The sequence below is a fragment of the Myxine glutinosa genome, chromosome 3 (genome assembly GCF_964187855.1).
Source record: "Myxine glutinosa chromosome 3, kmMyxGlut1.1, whole genome shotgun sequence".
NCBI lineage: Eukaryota > Metazoa > Chordata > Myxini > Myxiniformes > Myxinidae > Myxine > Myxine glutinosa.
This window is the reverse complement of record NC_136263.1, coordinates 12466133-12478575: the sequence shown is the minus strand read 5'-3', so window position 1 is coordinate 12478575 and position 12443 is coordinate 12466133. Positions and strand designations below refer to the sequence as shown.

The 12443-nt window shown below is 49.5% G+C and overlaps 1 protein-coding gene across 1 annotated transcript in view; it reads right to left on the bottom strand.

The window, feature by feature from the left end:
* LOC137423806 (dedicator of cytokinesis protein 1) overlaps positions 1-12443 on the bottom strand; it is a 968048-nt gene that overhangs the window by 893814 nt on the left and 61791 nt on the right. The window contains exon 10 of the mRNA XM_078773719.1: positions 5788-5923. Coding sequence (XP_078629845.1) covers positions 5788-5923 — 136 coding nt within the window. The remainder of the gene's footprint in view (positions 1-5787; positions 5924-12443) is intronic.

The window sequence follows — 12443 nt, the reverse complement described above, 5'->3', positions numbered from 1 at the left end:
CCGCTTCCGACACGACGGCCGGGGCCTCCACCTGACCGGGCGTGGTGTTATTACCACGCCAGGTTCGGACACAAGGCTCGGACGTGCCGGCCCCCGTGCACTTTCGGCAGGTCGGGAAACGGCCGGGCCGGCGTTCATTCCCAGCCATGAGCGCCGGCCACTCGGGCAACTTGCTGTTTATTCGGGACAAAGCGTCTGGACGGCGTTTCCTGTGCGACACCGGCGCCCAGCTGAGCGTCATACCTGCCTCCGAGCAGGACAGGCTGGACGCAGTTTGCGGCCCCTCTTTGGTCGCTGCTAATGGCTCGGCCATACGCACTTTCGGCCCACGCGTCGTCACCCTCTGCTTCGGCAGCCAGCGCTTTCAATGGACTTTTGTTACCGCCAGCGTCCCCGTGGCTTTGCTGGGCGCCGACTTCCTCTGCGCGCACGGGCTGCTGGTCGACGTCAAACGACGTCGCCTTGTCCACGCCGAGACCTTCAGCTCCCTGGCGTGCACAATGAGCAGCTCCGCGCCGACCGAACTGGCGTGCGCCCTCCCGGCAACGAACGAGTTCGCTCGCCTGCTCATGGAATTCCCGGCCCTCACGCGACCGACGTTTTCGGCCGTCGCGGTGCGGCACGGGATCGAGCACCACATACCCACTACGGGCCCGCCGGTCTACGCCAGGGCCCGCCGCCTCGACCCAGCCAAGCTCGCCGTGGCAAAGGCCGAATTTGACGCGTTGGAGCACCTCGGCATCGTGCGGCGCTCCGATAGCGCGTGGGCCTCGCCACTGCACATCGTGCCAAAGCCGGGGGGTGGATGGCGCCCGTGTGGCGACTACCGCCGTCTCAATGACGCTACCACCCCCGACAGGTACCCGATCCCGCATATTCAGGACTTTTCCGCCCGTTTGGTGGGACGGGTCAGCTTTTCGAAAATTGACCTGATACGGGGCTACCACCAGGTACCTGTCCGGGCGGCCGACGTCCCGAAGACGGCCGTCATCACGCCGTTCGGCCTGTTCGAATTTTTGCGGATGCCGTTTGGCCTCAAGAACGCGGCCCAGGCGTTCCAGCGCTTGATGGACGGCGTGCTGCGCGACCTGCCGTTTCTTTTCGTCTATCTGGACGACATCCTCGTCGCCAGCACGTCCCGCGCCGAGCACCTCCTCCACCTCCGAACACTGTTCGGTCGCCTCAGCGAGCACGGCTTAATTGTCAACCCGGTCAAATGCCACTTCGGCGCGACGACCGTTTACTTTTTGGGCCACCGCATCACCAAGACCGGGGCCGTGCCGCTGCCGACCAAGGTCGAGGCCATCACCACGTTCCCGCATCCCCGTTCCATCAAGGCCCTCCAAGAGTTCCTCGGCATGGTGAATTTTTATCACCGATTCGTGCCCCGCGCTGCTCAGCTCATGCGGCCCCTTTACGAGGCCCTCCGGGGCAAGCCGGCCAAGCATGACATTGTTTGGTCCGCGGCCATGGACGCGGCTTTCGCCAGTGCCAAACGGGCCCTCGCCGACGCAACGCTGCTGGCTCACCCGGTGCTCAACGCGCCCATCGCCCTCACTACGGATGCCTCCAACTACGCGGTGGGCGCCGTCCATGAGCAATGGGTGGACGGGGTTTGGCAGCCACTCGCTTTTTTCAGCCGGCAACTCCGGCCGAACGAGTTAAACTACAGCACGTTCGACCGCGAGCTGCTCGGGCTATTCCTGGCCGTTCGCCATTTCCGACACCTCCTGGAGGGCCGCCCGTTCACGGCTTTCGTCGACCACAAGCCGTTGGTCTACGCAATGGCTAAGGTCACGGAGCCGTGGTCGGCCCGCCAGCAGCGCCACCTCTCCGCCGTGTCGGAGTTCACCACGGACATCCAGCACGTCGCCGGCAAAGACAACGCCGTGGCCGACTGCCTTTCGCGGGCCAGCGCGAACGCGGTCCACCTCGGCGTGGACTTCACGCTCATGGCGGCCGACCAGACCACCGACGCCTCGGTGCAGGCACTCCGCGTGGCGGACACGGGCCTCCGCCTGGCCGACATCCCCTTCGCGGGCACCGTCCTGCTCTGCGACGTCTCCCAGGGCCAGCCTCGCCCCATCGTGCCCGTTTCCTGGCAGCGCCGCATCTTCGCCTCCATCCATGGCCTTTCTCACCCGGGCCGGAAAGCTTCTCAGAAGCTGGTGTCGGCGCGTTTCGTCTGGCACGGCCTTCGACGAAACATCCGCGACTGGGCCAACGCCTGCACGGCCTGCCAGCGAGCCAAGGTCCACCGCCACACCCAGGCCCCGCTGGCACCTTTCGCCGTGCCTGAACGGCGTTTCGACCACGTCCACGTGGACCTGGTGGGTCCCCTGCCCCCCTCGCGGGGGTTCACCCACCTGCTCACCATGGTGGACAGGACCACCAGGTGGCCGGAGGCCGTGCCCCTCACCTCCACCACCACCGCCGACGTGGCGCAGGCGTTCATCGCCACCTGGGTCGCGCGCTTCGGCGCACCAGCGGACATCTCGTCCGACCGCGGCCCACAGTTCACGTCTGAGCTTTGGGGCGCGGTCGCCCGTTCATTGGGGGTCACGCTGCACCGCACCACGGCCTACCACCCCCAAGCCAATGGGTTGTGCGAGCGGTTTCACCGCTCCATGAAGGCCGCACTCATGGCCGGCCTTCAGGACGACGGTTGGGCCGACCGGCTGCCGTGGGTCCTTTTGGGCCTTCGCACGGCCCCCAAGGAAGACCTCCAGGCGTCTGCCGCCGAGCTCGTCTACGGCCAGCCACTCCGCGTCCCGGGCGAATTCGTGCCTGACGCTACCAGTCCCTGGTCCGCCGCTCGCCAGCGCTCGGACCTCCAGGAGGCCGCCCGACGATTTGCCCCCGTGCCGACGTCCCGCCACGGTGGCCCCCAGTCCTACGTCCCCCCAGCGCTTCGCACAGCGGAGTACGTCTTTGTGCGTCATGACGCGCACCGGGGGCCACTCCGGCTGCCGTACGACGGGCCCTTCCGGGTCCTGCGACGGGGCGACAAGTCTTTCATCGTCGACTTCGGCGGCCGGCCGGACCGGATTTCTGTGGACCGCCTCAAACCGGCGCACATGGACGTCGACCGACCACCACGGTTGGCCCTTCCTCCACGGCGAGGCCGCCCCCCATCCACAGTCCCCCCCGCTCGACCACCCACCACCACGTCAGACCCCTCCCCACGACCCTCCAGGGGTCGCTTCGGCCGGGTCATCCGGACCCCCCTTAAATTGACCCTGCCGGTGCAGGTCGATTCTGGAGGGGCGTGTGTAGCGGTTACCGCTGGATGTACATAATCGCCTTGCACCGGCCAGAACACGGCCAGACGCGCCTCTCCCGGGCATGCCCGGACTCACTGTTCCCGGGCACGCCCGAACCTCCCGGGCACGCCCGGTCTCGTCTTTCCCGGGCATGCCCGCTCTCGCCTTTCCAGGGCTCGCCCAGAGCGTCCGGGCATGCCCGCTATCGCCTTTCCAGGGCTCGCCCAGAGCGTCCGGGCATGCCCGCTATCGCCTTTCCAGTGCTCGCCCAGAGCGCCCGGGCACGCCCAGCCTCGACTTGCCAGGCCGCAGCCAAACACGCCCGGGCAGGTCCAGACTCGCCTTTCCAAGGCTCGCCCTTGATACCCGGGCATGCCCGGTATAGCTTTTGCCGGGCAAACTTCCCGACATAAATGTGTATATATATTGTTGCCCGAAAAACGGGCTTGTCAGAATACCTGAGCTGTTTTGTTTCAATAAAGCAACTCGGACGAATTCCGTCTTTGGTCGCGTCAATTCTTTCGACTCGCGTTGGAGCGAAGTTCCTTCAAGCTTGTGTTCATTATTTACAAAAAGGCCTACCTGTCCCATTGGCTGTCTTTAATTTCTCTCTGGACGGTGACACGGCAGATGAGGAGGACCGCAAGGCACAAGGACACAAAAAAACATCTTTTGTACGTGCAATCCATGCTTTTCAAAAAAGAAAAGAAAAAACCGCATCGCCGCATCAATTCTGGAACTTTGGTCTGACCAAAGACCAGCAATATATTTTTTTCGGCCGAAAGGTGAGGAGTGAAAATGAGTAAGAAAAGTGGATGATGACAAGTGTTTGATGTTTGTTTGCAAAAAAAACAGAATAAAGCTCGCCTGGTAGCAAGTAAGACAGAAAGCAAGACCAACAATCTTGACAAGGAGAGTATAAGATGGTTCCTGGGCAACGCTTTAACACTTCAAGTTAGAACGGCAGTGCTACCTTGGGCGGTTGTTGTCTACAACCTACTACCGGCGATGAACTCAAAATATTCCAACTGCCGAAGGAAATACTCGTAGATAAGCCAATGCAAACAAGATGGAAAAAAGGCCAATGTGAAAGTGAGTGATTGCCATAGTTGTGCTGGAAAACCATGGAATATGAGTTGATCAGCTTATATGATGCAAAATATGTCAGAACAGGATCAAGTTGAAAATACCAGAGATGCCAGAATAAAATAAAATAAAAAACAGGAAAAAGGAAAGAAAGAATTATCAGCCATATTTGCATCAATAACTAGAACGGCACTCAGTAGAGAGCATACCTCCGCCTGGTTGGCCATATCACTCAATTGTGAAGAATTGCTTAAAAATTAAATAATTCTCATATCCGAATCCATATTCAAATCTTCACCAAAATCGAAATGATTCTTCCTCGTCACACACACAACTGGTCCACCAAGTTTCATCCAAATCCATCCATAACTCTTTGAGATATCCTGCTATGTATCATTTTGGGACCTATCTCTCAATGGTGAAGAATCACTTAATAATAAAAATAATTCTCGGATCCGAATCCATATTCAGATTTTCACCAAAAATCGAATTGATTAGTCATTACACACACAATTGGTCCACCAAGTTTCGTCCATATCCATCAACAACTTTGTGAGATATCCCGCTATGTATCGGTTTTGGCCCGATCTTCCAATGGTGAAGAATCACTTTTAAAATTTCTAGTAGCCGGATCCGAATCCGGATCTTCACCAAAATCTAATAATTTCATCCTTGTGAAATACACTACATCTCTGCCAAATTTCGGCCGAATCCGTCCACAACTTTTTGAGATATTTTGTTCGCAAACAAATAGACAGACAACCAGACAAACAGACAGGGGTGAAAACATAACCTCCATCCACCTTTGGCGACGGAGGTAATACATAGCTTGCTTGCTTCTTGCCAAGGTGTTCATTAGGTGAAGGATGCATCATCTCCCTTCCCCATGCATCACCAATGATACAGATAAGATACTCAAAATATTTGCAATTTTAGTGTTTGATGCAATATGAAGGCACAAAACAAAACATTATTCTACAATACTAGGCATGCCTAACCGTTGCCTCGCCGTAGGGTTTAATTAAAAGACAGCAAGCTACACTTCACAAATATATTGCATGTTTATCTGTGAATGTCAATGAGGAAGGAAAATGAAGCACAACACAGGAAATATGACTATATATAATGTTGTGTGTTCCCCTTTGTCCTTCAAAAAGGTTCCTGCCGTTGTAAAATAATCAATGTTATCGTTTCAACCGCTACATTAAGCTCAATCTCAGATGGAGGGGCTTTTAAAACAGGTATCTCTGTGATTAAACAGACACGGACTTTTCTTCCCAGTCGATCTACGATTAGCTTTCCAACCAAGTAAATCGATTACTACCTTTCCAACCACATACACCAACTCCTGGCTTTCTAACGGTACCATTTTTATTATTCTACGACAGTAGGGACCCCTAAAGATTGAGGTCGTTCTGCTTCTTCTTCTTCTTCTCACCACAAACCCCAAAGGGTCGCCGCAAACCGGTGGTGTGCTTCTTGTGCGTCGTCTCTCGCAGGTCCATCCGCCCGACGCGAACTATGTTGCAAACCAGGTAGATGTGTTCCCGGTTCATGTCTCTGGGTCCCAAGTCCTGTAAGTGCGGGAATTGTGCAGAAAAAGAATAAACAAGTGCATTTGCAATTTGTTGCGATGTTGCTCAACAGGTTTGGGAACTCGAACTATCTAATCCACAATCAAACAATCATGTAATCAAACGAGCCCTTGTCATTGTGCGATAACGAACAGTAGTTGCATCATTTTGCCTTTGTTTTCGTAATATATGAATGCGCTTTGGTTTTACAGGGTTTTTCCCGGCAGGGTTTTTTTTGGAGAGGTTGGATTGTTGTGGTTGAATAAAACTAATGACTCGGAATCCAAACGTCTCGGACGTCTTTTTTCCATGCTAAATTGCTGACCCTGATGTGATCCAAATGGACGGACACGGAGATGCAAACACGCAACCAGCAACGATTTTGATGAAGCAACCGCCATTCCTGCGTAATGATCCACATAGTCCGTGGGCTGAGTAGGGTTTAAATGCACCCCCCCCCCCACAACTTAACTTCCCGGGTATGTCCATGTACCCCCCACCCTAGGGGTTAGGAAAAACCATGTTAACAGAAAAAAAACTCATTCCCTCATAGTTTGACCTCTGGTGACCTCATTAGTGGCCTCATTTGCATATAACACATATCATTGTAAAGAGTGTCCCAGGACAAACATTTTGAGGGGTCATATGCAACCATAGGATGACGAGGTAAAAAGTTATGGCCATTTGAATTTCGCCTACCCATAATTTTCGGAAATCACTGACACAGGGGGGGGGGGGGGGGGGGTAACATCAAAATATGCGTGGGAGGTACCTTGGGAATGAGTTTTTTTTCTGTGAACATGGTTTTTCCTAACCCCTAGGGTGGGGGGTACATGGACATACCCGGGAAGTTAAGTTGTGGGGGGGGGGGGGGGGTGCATGTAAACCCTACTCAGCCCACGGACTAACAGCCATGGTTTACTTAGGGCGAAACCCAATTTGATACCCGGTACATTACTTCCCCTGATGCGGTTCAAATACATTATTGGCTCCTTGTCAACACAGTGTGTGATGGAGGTGAGATATATTTTACTACAACCTTCAACGAACAACCCGTACACGATTTTGAAGACCACCCTGCCCCCCTCGGAGCACCGCCGCTTTCAACAACTTCTTACAGCCAGGGATTTAGGAGATGGGAGACCCATACAACTACTGGTCATATGCAATAGCTCCGCGGTGACCGCCATGCCACCTTCGACCAGTCTCTGCTTCATGAGCTGTTCTTGGAACATTTACCAACACACATGCACATGATACTTGCAGCTAATGCACAGCTGGCACTAACTACCCCTGCGGATCTGGCTGTTCATCTCATGTACACCAGTACACCGACCCTGGTCAATGTGGCACCTCCACCACAACACATAGCACAGCTACAATCTGAAATGGCAGACCTTAAGAGGCTCGTCCTGGAGCTCAATGCTGCACAATACCAGTCGTGTCCATCTTCGTGTACCCTTTGTAGGGACACAGAGAAACACCGCACCTCACACCATCATTCGCCTTCACCTACCGTGAACACTCCAGATTGGTGATGGTACCAAATGACCATCGGTGCTAATGTTCATCAGTGCTCATACTGTGCCAGAGCACCGTGCTCATACCAGATGCAGCAAAATGACGAGTCCCACAACAAATGGTGGCATGTTCACCTGCGCCATACGTCAATCATCTTCTCTTCCTTGTGGATCGTACTTCAGGACTTTGTTTTATTGTGGATACAGGGTCAGAGGTAAGCCTTGTTCCGCCATACATGCCTCTAACAACAGTGCTATGGCTACTTTTGGAGAAGGTTTCTACAGCTTGATTTGTGTTTACATCGCTCATTTATGTGAGTGTTGAACACGCTTTAGCTTTGGGTTAACGGAGTTTCCCAGCAGTGGTTTTTGGAGAGGTTGGACAATTTGGTTGGTAGTGGTTTTAATAAATTTTAATAAATTTATTATTTAAATATAATTTTTTAAATTTTTTAATATTTAATTTAATAAATTTAATAATTTAATTAAATTTAATTTAATAAAATATAATTTTTATTATAAATAAATTTATAATTTTAATAAATAAAGGATCGACTCAGAATCTGAACATCTCGGACGTCTTTTCCTGAACGCTAAATAACAACAAGTACAAAAAGTTTTAACTAAAACAAAAGCCGCGTCGATGTTACACAATGCCTAGATGCAGCTGTGCCTATAACGTCGATGTTATAGGCACAGGACATTCCTATTGATTCGATTACTTGATGTTATTTTTGTGCAAAGTGAAAATATATCTCGGCAATTTCCCATGTGTGGCGACGAATTTTTAATATATCTCGGCATTTTCCCGTCTGTTATTTCAGGCGGTGTATGACTGACCATGCCGCGATTTAAAAAATATATATCTCGGCAATTTCCCGTGTGTGGCGACACGTGAACGAAGCTATGCTCCTCTCTCCACATTATTGTGACGACGTATAAATTAAATATTTCATCGTGACGATTGTCATCAAATGGACGAATTTTTAATATATCTCGGCATTTTCCCGTCTGTTATTTCGGGCGGTGTATGACTGCCCATGCCGCGATTTAAACAAAATATATATATCTCGGCATTTTCCCATCTCTTATTTCGGGCGGTGTATGACTGACCATGCCGCGCTTTAAAAAAAAAAAATCTCAATGGACTTGAAGTTACAGGCCTTTGAGAATTCATTTCGTTCTATAAAGGGCAACTTTCATCGGATTTTCTTCCCGTTTTTTTTCAACCGAGTCTAAAACTATGTTAGTGACTGTGAAAAATGAAATGATATATCGAATTTGATTTGAAATAAAACTGTGTGAGAGAGGAAGACACCACGGGCCTACAAAACAGGCCTCAAAGCTATGCGAGTTAATAAAATGGTGGATATTTGTTTATATGAAGGCTCTCCCAGAATGGGTGGAGCTATGGTTCCCAGAATGGGTGGAGCTTTGAGGTTTTGTCTTCTCTGCAAGAACAAGAAGAAGAACAAGAAGAACAACAACAACAACAACAGCAGAGGGCACTCTATGAGCAGCGTCTGCGACGCGGCTAAAAACATTTAGGATCTATAGTAGAGTCCCAGTGGAGCTAATTTGCCATGTATAGGGAACAGTGATTCATTTACCCAGTGCCTTAATAACCAAATAGCAATACACCAAAACAACTACAGCAAAAATCGTTTAAAAAATTGTACAAAGCAAAGCAGAACAGAGAACTCGAATGATATTCGGCCACACAAAATTAAGTAATCCCACTTTGTCAATGCTACACCGAGAAACGAGCAATTCCAGGACAGGATACCTAATGAAGCAAGCACAATATTATAAATGCGCAGCATCAAGCAGTTGCGGAAAACTTAGATGCTGCTGAAGGAATATTCTTCATTCAAAATGACAATCCCAAACAATAGCATATCGGCTTGTGTACGCTTCTTCTTCTTCTTCTGCCTCTGGTTAGCGTAAATACATCCTTCATAATTTATGAACCCTGAGCAACTGTAGCATTATACTTGGCACATTCATTAATTGCCTGTATCAATACGCCAGTTGTTTGGCAAAGCTCACTTGTGCTGCTTGCTCGATGATTTGAGGCTGGGTTCATTTTTGTGATTCCCCTTTTTCAATTGTCATTTATGAACAACAGTTGAAAAGTATGGGAAAGAGAAGCATGCTCATATAAGAATAGGACTTTGAAGAAGAAGCGAGTGATCACCGGTGAAAGCTGGCAAGTCTACGTCAGACAGTCGTGTGGAGTCTTAATGTTGGAACCCATCTGTGGATCGGTCCCATCGGCCGATGGGTCTGACCCATCTGTGGATGCACGAGAAATGACAATGCAGACCCATCGGCCGATGGGTCTGCATTGTCATTTCTCGTGCATCCACAGATGGGTCAGACCCATCGGCCGATGGGACCGATCCACAGATGGGTTCCAACATTAACACTAGAATCCCCGGAGCGGTCAATTTGACCGCAAGCACATGTTTGGTAGTCGACTATGAGTGTAATTTTTTTTGTTCACAGTTTTGATTTTCCTTGACCTTTCTTGATTCTGGGTGTTGAATATTCATACAAAATATTGACCTCCTGACCTCAACCACATTTGCGTTACAGGCAAATTATACCTAAAACCGCCACTGCGGTCAATTTGACCGCTAAGGAAATGCATTGCATAAAACACATGGGTTCAGCATTGATGAATTGTAATTTGAGATAAGTTATTATCAATACATGTTTCGATGAGATTTCATCTCTGTGTGCCGAATCTGTTAAGCAGGAAGTGCATGTAAAATTTCCAAATTTTTCATTCGTTCGTTCATTCATTCGATTTCAGACAGTGTACTGTATTCACGCTATACAGTAAACATGTCACGGCGGCCAGGGCTCACGGACAGAGATTTTTGAGCTATTTGGTAGGTGGGTGAGACTGGTAGTTCTAGTGTTAAAGTAGGCTTTGCCCGAGTGTCTGAATGGAAGATGTGGGAAAGAAAAATATGCCAAGTGTGAACTACACTAAAAGGAGAGGGTTGGTGGTTAAAGAATATCCAACTTGGTAAGTAATTGAAGAATTAACAAATGGAGCATGTTCTACTCAGTTGGTTCCATAAAATGCAGAAATAAAATGTCACCATTTCTGAGAAGCTCTGGTCAGGACAAAAACCTAGAGATCTACAGGAAGATTTCTGCTTCTACCACCACTGATGACACCGAACAATTGACAAGGTTAGTTAGACTAACTATATATATCGTAAGTATCGATAGCAGTTAGACCGGGATAAAAGGAACAAGCATTCTGAGTATTGCGCTGCAATACATGTCCCCTACCGGCAGTCTGTCGTCCGGAAAACTGTTGGGGAAATTACCAAGGGTTATTTATCCACAGGTTCTGAATCGTTCCCAATCGCTAATTACCTCAGGACGGGCTCACCTGTGATTCGCACTGGGGACTTCGATTTATACACCTTGCAGACAGGTCAGCACAAGCACGAGAAAATAAGTTGTTGATAAAGAACCTTTCGAGTCGCTAAATATCAGTAATTTATTATATTGTCCGGTTCACGATCAATGATCGATGTGTATACATATGTTGCTCGGCTTGGCTCCGCCCCTCCGGAAAGCGCACGCTGTGTCGCACATTTGACGTTCACGAGACGAGGCTGAGGGCGGGCGGTGCGGCTTGAGGAGAACTCTAGAATAAACAAGAGATATCCATTTCAAAAATATTTTCGTTTAACGATATCTGCCAAACCACGTGCCCTATCGCAAATTCCAAAAGAACATTTTAGTAGACTGACATGCTGAACAGATCTGTGAAGTTTCCCCTCGATTGGATCACAAATGAGGGAGGAGCTCGGTTTTAAAGGTTCATGCTTAAAAACTTCATACCTCTAAAACCATGTGACGCATGACGTCATGCTCGCTGCCTTTTTTGTTCGACATGGGTATGCGATTCTGTCTGCAAAGTTTGGCCTCGATCTGTTCAGCCGTTGCAGGGAAAAAGGGGTTTTCGTGTTTTCACGAAAAACAATATGGCGGTCGAACCACGTGACCTGTGACGTCATAATTACCATTTAAATATTGTACAGACCGAGTCCCCTCTACGGTGAAAATTTGATCTCAATTGGTCCTATTATTACAGAGAAAATCTTTTTTAAAGGAAATTAAAGCTTAAAATGGCACTGAGATAAGGATCATCAGAATTATCAGAATTCCCAAAGTTCAAAGTGCCATAACTTTGTCAAAAATGATCGAAACGTCGTGAAATTCGAAATTCATCCGTAGCTTGTCATGAGGAAACCATGTACCAAGTTTGAAATCGTAAGCATTAAGAGTTTAGAAAAAAAGTCCGGAAAACTGTTCTTTGCGTGACGGACAGACAGACTGACGAACTGGCAGATGGACAGACGGAGGGACGGCGTGCAAACCTATAGGCCCCTCCGGTGTACACCGGTAGGGGACTAATAACAGCCTACACCTAATATAGGTGGAAGGGTGAAAGCTTCAGCACAAATTGACACCCTTGAGGCCTTGAAGACACCATTCAGCCAAATGTAATTTAATGCAACAAGCATTCTGAGTATTGCGCTGCAATACATGTCCCCTACCGGCAGTCTGTCGTCCGGAAAACTGTTGGGGAAATTAAAAAGGGTTATTCACCCACAGGTTCTGAATCGTTCCCAATCGCTAATTACCTCAGGACGGGCTCACCTGTGATTCACACTCGGGACTTCGATTTATACACCTTGCAGACAGGTCAGCAGAAGCACGAGAAAATAAGTTGTTGATAAAGAACCTTTCGAGTCGCTAAATATCAGTAATTTCTTTTATTTTCCAGTTCACGATCAATGATCGATGTGTATATATATGTTGCTCGGCTTGGCTCCGCCCCTCCAGAAAGCGCGCGCTGTGTCGCGCTGTTGACGTTCGCCAGATGAGGCTGAGGGCATGCGGTGCGGCTTGAGAAGAACTCGAGAATAAACAATAGATATCCATTTTTAAAAAATATTTTCGTTTAA